At 42.1% G+C, this 12,745-nt stretch overlaps 1 protein-coding gene across 1 annotated transcript in view; it reads left to right on the top strand.

The window, feature by feature from the left end:
• LOC139381282 (protein shisa-9B-like) overlaps positions 1-12,745 on the top strand; it is a 92,929-nt gene that overhangs the window by 60,260 nt on the left and 19,924 nt on the right. The window contains exon 3 of the mRNA XM_071124743.1: positions 5,376-5,501. Coding sequence (XP_070980844.1) covers positions 5,376-5,501 — 126 coding nt within the window. The remainder of the gene's footprint in view (positions 1-5,375; positions 5,502-12,745) is intronic.

Raw genomic sequence — 12,745 nt, 5'->3', positions numbered from 1 at the left:
ACCTATAGACCATGTGTAGTGCTGTTTCTACCTATAGACCCTGTGTAGTGCTGTTACTACCTATAGACCATGTGTAGTGCTGTTACTACCTATAGACCCTGTGTAGTGCTGTTACTACCTTATGACCATGTGTAGTGCTGTTACTACCTATAGACCATGTGTAGTGATGTTACTACCTATAGACCCTGTGTAGTCCTGTTACTACCTATAGACCATATGTAATTATGTTACTACCTATAGACCATGTGTAGTGCTGTTTTTACCATTAGACCATGTGAAGCACAGTTACTACCTATAGACCATGTGTAGTGCTGTTACTACCTATAGACCACATGTAATGCTGTTACTACCTATAGACCATGTGTAATGCTGTTACAACCTATAGACCATGTGTAGTGCTGTTTCTACCATTAGACCATGTGTAGTAATGTTACTACAATCACACCACGTGTAGTGCTGCTACTACCTATAGACCATGTGTGGTGCTGCTACTACCTATAGACCATGTGTAGTGCTGTTACTACCTATAGACCACATGTAATGCTGTTACTACCTATTGACCATGTGTAATGCTGTTACTACCTATAGACCATGTGTAATGCTGTTACTACCATTAGACCACGTGTAGTGCTGCTACTACCTATAGACCATGTGTAGTGTTGTTACTACCTATAGACCATGTGTAGTGCTGTTACTACCTTATGACTATGTCTAGTGATGTTACTACCTATAGACCCTGTGTAGTGCTGTTACTACCATTAGACCATGTGAAGCACAGTTACTACCAATAGACCATGTGTAGTGCTGTTACTACCTATAGACCATGTGTAGTGCTGTTACTACCTATAGACCATATGTAATTATGTTACTACCTATATACCATGTGTAGTGCTGTTTCTACCATTAGACCATGTGAAGCACAGTTACTACCTATAGACCATGTGTAGTGCTGTTGCTACCTATAGACCACATGTAATGCTGTTACTACCTATAGACCATGTGTAATGCTGTTACAACCTATAGACCATGTGTAGTGCTGTTACTACCATTAGACCATGTGAAGCACAGTTACTACCTATAGACCATGTGTAGTGCTGTTACTACCTATAGACCATATGTAATGCTGTTACTACCTATAGACCCTGTGTAGTGCTGTTACTACCTTATGACCATGTGTAGTGCTTTTACTACCTATAGACCCTGTGTAGTGCTGTTACTACCTTATGACCATGTGTAGTGCTTTTACTACCTATAGACCCTGTGTAGTGCTGTTACTACCTTATGACCATGTGTAGTGCTTTTACTACCTATAGACCCTGTGTAGTGCTGTTACTACCTTATGACCATGTGTAGTGCTTTTACTACCTATAGACCATGTGTAATGCTGCTACTACCTATAGGCCATATGTAATGCTGCTACTACCTATAGACCATATGTAATACTGTTACTACCTATAGACCATGTATAATGCTGTTACTACCTATAGACCATGTGTAGTGCTGTTACTACCTATAGACCATGTGTAGTGCTGTTACTACCTATAGACCATATGTAATACTGCTGCTACCTATAGACCATGTGTAATGCTGCTACTACCTATAGACCATATGTAATACTGATACTACCTATAGACTATGTGTAGTGCTGATACTACCTATAGACCACATGAATGTGTAGTGCTTTTAGTTGGAAGGCTTCCACTGGGCCAATTCATCATGCTGATTGACAGGCTGACAGCTGTCACTCTTACAGTTGATTCTCTCTCTGTGTGTTTGTGTGTGTGTGTGTGTGTGTGTGTGTGTGTGTGTGTGTGTGTGTGTGTGTGTGTGTGTGTGTGTGTGTGTGTGTGTGTGTGCGTGCGTGCGTGCGTGCGTGTGTGTGTGTGTGTGTACATTCATGTTCATCTCCTGGATTTTCTGCGCTGTAGATTAGACACAGACCAGAAGTCATTATTGAATCATCCTATACAGTGGTACACAGTGGAAATGGAAGTCATTATTGAACCATCCTATACATTGGTACACAGTGGAAATGGAAGTCATTATTGAACCATCCTATACAGTGGTACACAGTGGAAATGGAAGTCATTATTGAACCATCCTATACAGTGGTACACAGTGGAAATGGAAGTCATTATTGAACCATCCTATACAGTGGTACACAGTGGAAATGGAAGTCATTATTGAACCATCCTATACAGTGGTACACAGTGGAAATGGAAGTCATTATTGAACCATCCTATACAGTGGTACACAGTGGAAATGGAAGTCATTATTGAACCATCCTATACAGTGGTACACAGTGGAAATGGAAGTCATTATTGAACCATCCTATACGGTGGTACACAGTGGAAACTGGTCTGTCTGCCCAATATAAAGGATCAAAACTGGCGGTGGAATAAAAATAGCATAAATAGGATACCAGTTTCATTTGAGGACCAGGGTGTTGACAACTGTGCCATACAGATTGAAAAATAGTTGGAAAGAGATATTTGATCTACCGATTCCATGGTACAGGGTGTGTGAGTTGATATATAAAACAACGCAAGATTCAAGACTTCATGCTTTTCAGCTAAAATTATTGTAAAGAGTTCTTGCCACCAACAAAATGTTGAATGTTTGGGGCATTCAATCATCGCAGCTCTGCAGATTTTGTTTTGAGGATACAGCATCAATAGACCATTTGTTTTGGTATTGCCCTCAGGTAGCCTGTTTCTGGTCTCAGGTTCAGGAATGGCTGGAAAAGCATAACATTAATCTAAAATGTACCCTAGAAATAGTACTGTTAGGAGATCTGGAGAGACCTGGTCAGTCAATTACTAATACACGAATACTCCTAGTAAAATTATTTATTTTAAATTTGCAATCTGTGGATTATATTAAATTAGATAGATTGAAATTGTATGTTAAACATCACAGCGCAGTTGAAAGATATATGGTGCATAGAAATCCGAAGAGGGTGGCCAGCAGAGAATGGTGGGACGGGCTGATGTTTGTACACATGCATATACACACACTCTCCTTCAAACACACACTTGTGCACTTACATGGACACACACACACACACACATACTCATGCGTCTTGGGGATCCCTAGTGACGCAGCGGTCTAAGGTACTGCATGTCAGTGCTTGATGCGTCACTACAGACACCCTGGTTCGAATCCAGGCTGTATCACAACTGGCCGAGATTGGGATTCCCATAGGGCGGTGCACAATAGGTCGAGCATCATTCGTGTTTGGCCAGTGTAGGCCTTCATTGTATATAAGAATTTGTTCTTTAAAAAAATATATATATATTTTTACCCCCTTTTTTTACCCCAATTTTGTGGTATCCAATTGTTAGTAATTCTATCTTCTCTCATCGCTACAACTTCCGTTGAGGCTCGGGAGAGACAAAGGTCGAAAGCCATGCGTCCTCGGAAACACAACCCAACCAAGCCGCACTGCTTCTTAACACAGCACGCATCCAACCCAGAAGCCAGCCACACCAATGTGTCGGAGGAAACACCTTGGTTAAGGTGCACTGCGCCCGGCCTGCCACAGGAGTCACACCGGCCAAACCCTCACGACCTTAGGCCAATTGTGCGTCGCCCCACAGACCGCCGGCTGCGACAGAGCCTGGGCGCAAACCCAGAGTCTCTGGTGGCACAGCTAGCGCTGCGATGCAGTGCCCTAGACTACTGTGCCACCCGGGAGGCTAAGAATTTGTTCTTAACTGACGTGCTAGTTAAATAAATGTAAAAATAATAATAATAATAGTCTTGGTGGTTGGGAGCTTGGGCTGATGGCTGGTTCGGGTTCCTGTTTTTGACCTTGTGGGAGATCTGTCGACGTGCCCTTGAGCAGTGGGTCACTCTGTGGGTCACTCTGGATGGGAGTCTGTTAGATGATTGAATGTAATGTAAATGTTGAACGGCTTCACTGCAAGTAGATTGTATGTTTTAAGTAAATAATACCACTGCAACAAATAAATAAGACCGCTGGTGTAAGTAAATAATACTGCTACCCTAGTAAAAAATTCCGCTGGCGTAAGTAAATAAGACCGTTGCCGTAAGTAAATAAGACCACTGCCATAAGATATTACTTGCTGCCGTAAGTAAATAAACCTGCTGTTTTAAGTAAATAAGACCCCTGCCGTAAGTAAATAAGACTGCTGGTTTAAGTAAATAAGACCGCTGCAGTAAGTAAATAAGACTGCTGCCGTACGTAAATAAGACTGCTGCTGCGCGTAAATAAGTCTGCTGCTGCACGTAAATAGGACCGCCGCCGTACGCAAATAAGACCGCTGCTGTATGTAAATAAGACCGCTGCTGTATGTAAATAAGACCGCTGCTGCACGCAAATAAGACCGCTGCTGTATGTAAATAAGACCGCTGCTGCACATAAATAGGACCGCCGCCGTACGCAAATAAGACCGCTGCTGTATGTAAATAAGACCGCTGCTGTATGTAAATAAGACCGCTGCTGCACGTAAATAGGACCACTGCCGTATGTAAATAAGACCGCTGACGTAAGTAAATAAGACTGCTGCTCTCTCCTCTCTATCGGGCAGCGGAGTGTTAAGTGCTCTGTAGAAGTCTCTGTTTGATTTTCTGACTGGCGTTTGACGAGGCTCCTGGGAGTCGGATGGGAATATGAATATGAGGACTGGGTAAATCCTCCCATCAGACAGACAAAGCTCTTTCCATACTGCTTTCTGTCTCATTCCCTCTTTCCCTCATACTCTGTTCTCTCTACTGTCTCTCTCTCTCTCCCCTACCTCTCTCAGTCTCTCTCTCAGTCTCTCTTTCGATCTCTTTCTCTCTATTTCAGTCTCTCTTGCACTCTCTCTCTCCCCTACCTCTCTCGGTCTCTCTCTTGGTCTCTCTCTATTTCGTTTTCCCTTTCGGTCACTCTCCCCTACCTCTCTCGGTCTTTCTCTCGTCTCTCTCTCTCTCTAGGTCTCTCTCTCACTCAGCTCCTTCTCCCTCCCTTAATCGAGTAAGATGGAAATGCAATTAAAGTCAATCTCCAGTACAGTTTCAGGGTGAATTCAAATTAGTGCTTTCTCTTTTGTTTTTCTTCCTGTCATTATCTCACAAGAAAAAAGTTACTACCATACCGGCATGTACTTAGATGACAAAAACATCAGTATTACCAATGGGTCATTATTTTGGCCCATGCTGGCTTGGTTATGATATAAGACGTGTATTGTAAAGTGAGAACAGCTGTCCATAGGTGTGTAATATGTCACCACAAGTGGCATAACTAATATTTTAGTGTTAGTGACGTGTAACTACAATGGACAAATGTCACTGTCTTGACGTATTCTAATGAGGCCATGTTGGAACCGAAGTCATCTAACATTACCCCATTTTGTGTCTTGTCTCTGCAGAAGGAGGTCAGATTAACAACAATGTGGGTCCAGGTCCCTCCATGGGCCAGCCACACCCCTACCCTGCTCTGAGCCAGCAACGACCTGGGAAGGAACTCAACAAGTACGCCTCTCTCAAGCTCGTGGGTGAGTGTCTGCTCAATCCGCTTTGTTCTGCTTTGTGTCTGTAGAGGCCTGGGTTCCACTAAGTAAGTTAGCCTTGTTCCAACCAGAACAGCCCAATGACTAAGCTTGATCAAATACCAATTCTATTTGTTATCATTGTGTACACATAACATTTCATGAAGGATTTCTGTATACTTCCCACATTCGCTGGAACTGAAGACCGATGGGTGTGATGGGTGTCATCAACCATAGTGCCCTTCCTTTTGTTACAGCTGACAGTTTTGATACTCATCACTGCATCCTGTATCAAAAGGTTCGCTGGACTTCGCTAAAGACCCGTAGATTTCTACATGACTCCCTTTTTGTTCACAAGACCCTACTTCATAAACTTCTGTATAGACACCAGAGTTGCCTAACCCGTTCACAGGATTGGTTAACTCTTGATGTTCCTAGGGTCTCCACCGAGCTACGTAAATATCCTTTTAGTTTTAATGCACCGTAGTGCTGGAACAAAATCCCAAATCAATTTCATCTTAATGTTGTGGTGCCGTTCGGGCAGTTTAGAGTGTTGGCCGGGGAATTATTTGTGGACAAATGTAACTGCTGCTCTGGGTGATTTGTGATGTTTAACTTGTGCTTCCAATGACTGTGTTTTTGTATTTTTATGTGTAAATATGTGTATATCTTGTGTATGTTTGTGTTGTATTGTGCAGGGCATATCTGAAAAAGAAACCTAGGTCTTAATATGTCTTCCCTGTTCAAATACAGGACTAATAAAAAGTATATAGAACTCTCACAGTCCCAATCAAAAGTAGAATCAACTTGTTTTGACATTGACATTCTTTACATTCCTTTCACTGATGTCATATTTTATCTGAATAGAGTCTAGTCCACTCTATTTTGTTATGTTAATACCATAATATCATACGAGCAAAGCAAGTCTTCTTCTTAATTATGCGAAAGGCAGTTCCTTCAGAAACAAAATGATGGTATCCGTCTGGCTCCGTCTCTGTACTGCATAATCATAGTCGCTACCTCTGGAATAACACAACATCACGGGAATGCAGAATACTCACACCTCTCATTGGGATGTTAAATGCAGGAGAAAGCTAATAATTTTCAAAGCAATTCCCAATCCATCACTTCACTATTCAGTCCCTGACTAATTTTCAGCTTGGAAACAGATTGCTGTCATTGTTTACACAAAAGCAGTCCATTATGCTGGGGCTGTAAGAGAGAAGAGGAAGTCTTTTTCTGTTTTGTGTGAATGTCGCACAGTTTATATAACCACTAGCAACCACTAGCAACCACTAGCAAGCCAATTCAATCTGAGACAATTAAGAATGGGAAATGTTGACTGATTTGGCCCATATCTCCTGTGTTTGACTAATAAAGTGAACCAGATCTATCCAGCTAGGTATTAATGAGGCTATCTGTACTGGAGGAGGTCCAATGATACTGGAAAATAGTTTTGAGAGATTAGATTTGGTTTATCTCCTCCTCCCCCTCCCCCTCCTCTTCCTCCCCTCCCCCCTACTCCTCCACCAATTTATCTTCCCCCTCCTCTTCCTCCCCTCCCCTCCCCTCCTCTCCATCCCCCTCCACCTCAAAGCATTTTTTCTTCTTCTCATCTTCACCTACCTGCTCCCCAGGATATCTGATTTAATTTCTGTAATAGAGGATCTCCCACCCACTGTATTCAGAGCCTCAGTGAAATCTTGTCATTCTAGAGGCACTTATTTTAATCTGCTTTAGAGAGCAATAGCGACACAGTCCCAAGAGGCCATCTCAATTTTCTGGAGTCATGAACTGATGTTATGACCATGGAGACGCACAACAACGATATGACTGTGGAAACGAACAACTACAAGGACAGCTGAGATAGAGAGAGAGAGGGAGAGCCTTCATTTGAGCTGTGTTATTGCATTTATCTGAACTTTCACTGAGCATTTTTTCTTCTCTCCTCCATATTGGCTCGGGCCTTATTCCACTTATCAAAAGCGGCTCTTAAACGACAGTGTTGTTCTTGACTTGACTTTGATTCAATTCAGGAATAACATACAGATCTTAAAATACTGTTAAATACAAGTAAAACCAATCTCATGCTGTTCTCAAGGTCATGAAATGTTGACCCTGAGGACCTGCATATTTGCTCTTTAAATTGAGCCCAAATTGAGCTTGTTTCTCAATTTAATACCTGGGTGTCTGGATTGATGACAAGTTGTCCTTCGTAACGCATATAGAAAATCTGACTAAGAAGCTAAGTTCCAAGAGAATTTGTTTTTTATATAGAAATAAATCATGCCTCAGTATTGAAAATAGGTGAGAGATTATTCAAACAACGCTTCTCCCTGTATTGAATTTTGGTGATATTGTTTACATGCATGCGGCAACCTCTGTTTTAAACCCGTGGACACAGTCTACCATGCAGCAACACGTTTTGTCACAGGGGACAATTTTAAGACTCATTGTAGTCTGTGTAAAATGTGGGATGTACCTCTGTCTGTAAGAAGAGAGCTGCATTCTCTTTGATTTGTTTACAATCTGACAGAAACTCTCTCTGTATGTAACATCATTAATTAAGATAAAAATCACAAGTTACCAAACCCGTTCAATGGAATGGATAACACGAGAGATCCCTCCAGTTTCCACAGATTTGGGAAAATCTGCATTTTGTTTTTTGCCCCAAATTTGTGGAACAATCTGCTAAGTTTACTGCAGTTAGATGTGCTGGTGCCAATCAGGCAGTTTACATGATTGATTGAGGACCTATATGTAGTTGAATGTGATTGCTTTTATTAAATGTTTATTTATTTTGTATTTATTTTTTATTGTAGTGAATTGTATTGTTTTCTACACATATGCATGTTGTTTTAATATTCAGTTTTTATTGTAATGTGTACAGGGTTCTCTTGTAAAATATATGTTCATCTCAATGTGACTCCCTGTTTAAATAAAGGTTAAATAACATTTGTATAAAATAGCATTCCCAACGGTAGCTACAGAATCCTCAATCTGAGAGCTGATAAGCCACACTTCTGTTAATCAATACCTGTCTTCACTGTCCCTAAATGAATCTCTGTATAAGGTCACACTGTTGGATTTTAAAACCAGACATGGGAAATCTAACTAATAAAAGGGACCCAGTACCCAAAACTTAACCCTGAAGAAGGTTTGGTTATCTCTATCGTTCACTGGTGCAAATTATATTGCAATGCAAATGCATTTGTGTCTCACAACTCCACTGCCCCCATGCCATAGAGACCGACATTCTCAGATAGTATTGTAGCGTAATTGGAGTTGACACATCATTTAGTCCCTACAGTCCCTACAGTCCCACCACCTCTGCCAAGCATCCACATTTAAATTGTTTCTGTCTGTGGCCTTTTGTGCCCGAGGAACTTACTCTGTCTGTCTATAGTCGTTCTGTTTCTCATCAGAACAACTACAGACAGAGTATTTTCCCTGTGAATGTATGTGTGCCGTTGAGCTGACTGCTGCTAGATTGATTTACCTGTCGCCTGACTGAGTTTGCGGGCAGGCAGCTGCAAGGCAAACTCAGCGTTCACAGCGCCTCATCATGCTCGCTGGAAGGACAACAGAGTGATGAAATAGATGTATAGTTACAGAGCAAACTTCCCCAGTGACACTATCTTCAAGGACGTGAAAAGCAACAGGCCATCCACCATAACCTGAGAGTCACACTAGGATGCTCAAAAGCTAAGGATAAAGAGTAATGACTGAACCGGGGAACGTGGATCACCCGGTAAAAAGGACACATTTCTCAGTGGTAAGAGAGATTTGCTGACATGAACGACAGAGAAATGAATGAGGGGAATTAAACGTGACTGCACTCAGCAAGGAAATCTGTTGGAGTGGTGTAGGCTAGCTGGAGGGAACAGGTCTTGGGAGACAGGAAGCCTCTGAGGCCGACCTAGACATCTCTCACCTGCCTGGAAGCATCCTCATATCAATTGATGGTTGTTTCCCTGATCAGCCAGTCCAATTTAAATTCTCCCCATTTATTTACCTGCGTAGAAGTAGTAGCCTGCAGTCTCTGTATGCCATCACATTCAACATGGTTTGACCTAAGGCAGTCTGTTACATTGAGGGTTGGACCCTTACGGAAAAAAAACATGATTTCAAATGTGAAATCATAAGAAATCACAAGTTTTTGGAACACTTCACATGTTAAAACAAAAGTGAGTCATTATGATACACACACAGTGCTTTTAACATAGTGTTTTTTAACACACATATTTGGTACACATGACTACATTGTGTATGTTTATTTATACAGTAATTATTATTCAACGTGTCTTCACCTGGGATTTAAACTCACAACCTCTTGGTTCACGGTATTCTGATATTTCTGCTACGCCACCATGTCTATAGCCTGGGTACCAGTCTCTTTAGATAATCCACTCCCTGTACTCCATGTCTATAGCCTGGGTACCAGCCTCTTTAGATAATCCACTCCCTGCACTCAATGTCTATAGCCTGGGTACCAGCCTCTTTAGCTAATCCACTCCCTGTACTCCATGTCTATAGTATAACCTGGGTACCAGCCTTTTTAGATAATCCACTCCCTGTACTCCATGTTTATAGCCTGGGTGCCGGTCTCTTTAGATAATCCACTCCCTGTACTCCATGTCTATAGTATAGTCTGGGTACCAGCCTATTTAGATAATCCACTCCTTGTACTCCATGTCTATAGCCTGGGTACCAGTCTCTTTAGATAATTCACTCCCTGTACTTCATGTCTATATTATAGCCTGGGTACCAGCCTCTTTAGATAATCCACTCCCTGTACTCCATGTCTATAGTATAGCCTGGGTACCAGCCTCTTTAGATAATCCACTCCCTGTACTCCATGTCTATAGTATAGCCTGGGTACCAGTCTCTTTAGATAATTCACTCCCTGTACTCCATGTCTATAGCCTGGGTACCAGTCTCCTTAGATAATCCACTCCCTGTACTCCATGTCTATAGCCTGGGTACCAGTCTCCTTAGATAATCCACTCCCTGCACTCCATGTCTGTATAAAAGGTAATAACAAGGAGTGGCAAAGAGTGGAATGTTAGCTAACTGGTACTCAGACCACCACGTTTGTGTCAATGACTGATGTCACCTGTATTCCTACACTTTGGACTTCAAAGTAAAAAATACACTCAAGAAAAACTATTATATTTATCACAGTGATTCAGAAGTATCATTAAAACAGAATAATATTTTCCCACCAACATTAGACAACTGTCCTGAAAACCCTCAAATTGATGAGATAAGTCAATTATATCAATGTTGAGAGAATAATCAGATTAACTGATGAGTAAAACAGCAGTCAAATGGCACTCTGTTGCTAAGTGCAGAGATTAATTATAGGTAAGGAATGTTACAGACTTTGTGGTGCAGCAGAAAGGTCAGCCTCCCTCACATCCAGTGGTTATGAGTTAAAATCCCAGGTGGGGTCATATTTTAACTGAACAACGTACCACTGTCACATGTGAAGTGTTCCAAAAACATGTTTTCACATTTTAGTAGATGCTCTTATCCAGAGCAACTTACTCTGGGTTATGTGCCTTGTCCTATAGGGCACATCAACAGATTTTTTCACCTTGGGGGTTCGAACTATCAATCTTACTGGACTAACGCTCTTAAGGGCATGGGCTACCTGAATTTCTTGCTACGCCACCGGGTTTGTCGCCAAGACAGAGATCGGACACATGTTTATTGGCATGGATACATTTCTGCACTGCTGAAAGTTGCCCAGACTCAAGTCAGTAATTGTGTGATTATCTGACAACACCAATGTAAAAGTAGCGGAGCTCAGGGACACTTGACATTAAGTATGCATAAATGCTCTGGGGAGTAGAACCTGAAACCTTTTGGTCTGGAGTGCATTAATGTCTCAGCAGGGCCACCAGATGCTTATTTTTTAATCAAGAACATACTGTACAGTACCAGTCAAAAATGTGGACACACCTACACATTTCAGGATTTTTCTTTATTTCTACTATTTTCTACATTGTAGAATAATAGTGAAGACATCAAAACTATGAAATACCACATATGGAATCATGTAGTGACCAAATAAGTCTTAAACAAATCAAAATATATTTATTTTGAGATTCTTCAAAGTAGCCACCCTTTGCCTTGATTTGCACACTCTTGGCAGTCTCTCAACCAGCTTCACCTGGAATGAAGGAAAAGCAAAAACCAAGCCATGAGGTTGAAGGAATTGTCCGTAGAGCTCTGAGACAGGATTGTGCTGAGACAGAGATATGGGGAAGGATACCAAAACATTTCTGCAGCATTGAAGCTCCCCAAGAACACAGTGTCCTCCATCATTCTTAAATGGAAGAAGTTTGGAACCACCAAGACTCTTCCTAGAGCTGGCCGCCAGGGAAAACTGAGCAAACTGGGGGAGAAGGGCCTTGGTCAGGGAGGTGACCAAAAACCTGATTGTCACTCTGACAGAGCTCTAGAGTTCCTCTGTGGAGATGGGAGAACCTTCCAAAAAGACAACCATCTCTGCAGCACTCCACCAATTAGAGCTTTATGGTAGAGTGGCCAGATGGAAGCCACTCGTCAGTAATAGGCACATTACAGCCCGCTTGGAGTTTGCCAAAAGGCACCTAAAGACTCTAACTATGAGAAACAAGATTCTCTGGTCTGATGAAACCAAGATTGAACTCTTTGGCTTGAATACCAAGCGTCACGTCTGGAAGAAACCTGGCACCAAGGTGAAGCATGGTGGTGGCAGCATCATGCTGTGTTGATGTTTTTCAGCGGCAGGGACTGGGAGACTAGTCAGGATCGAGGCAAAGATGAATGGAGCAAAGTACAGAGAGATCCTTGATGAAAGCCTGCTCCAGAGCACTCAGGACCTCAGACTGGGGCAAAGGTTCACCTTCCAACAGGACAATGACCATAAGCACACAACCAAGACAACGCAGGAGTGGCTTCAGGACAAGTCTCTAAATGTCCTTGAGTGGCCCAGCCAGAGCCTGGAATTGAACCTGATTGAACATCTCTGGAAAGACCTGAAAATAGCTGTGCAGCAACACTCCCCATCCAACCTGACAGAGCTTGAGAGGATCTGCAGAGAAGAATGAGAGAAACTCCCCAAATACAGGTGTGCCAAGCTTGTAGCGTCATACCCAAGAAGACTCGAGGCAGTAATCACTGCCAAAGGTGCTTCAACAAAGTCCTGAGTAATTCATCTGAATACTTATGTAAAGTATTTCTAAAAACCCATTTTTTGC

This window comes from Oncorhynchus clarkii, chromosome 23, assembly GCF_045791955.1.
Source record: "Oncorhynchus clarkii lewisi isolate Uvic-CL-2024 chromosome 23, UVic_Ocla_1.0, whole genome shotgun sequence".
Taxonomy (NCBI): Eukaryota; Metazoa; Chordata; class Actinopteri; order Salmoniformes; family Salmonidae; genus Oncorhynchus; species Oncorhynchus clarkii.
Note: the sequence above shows the minus strand (reverse complement) of the source record. Positions and strands in the feature narration are given on the sequence as shown.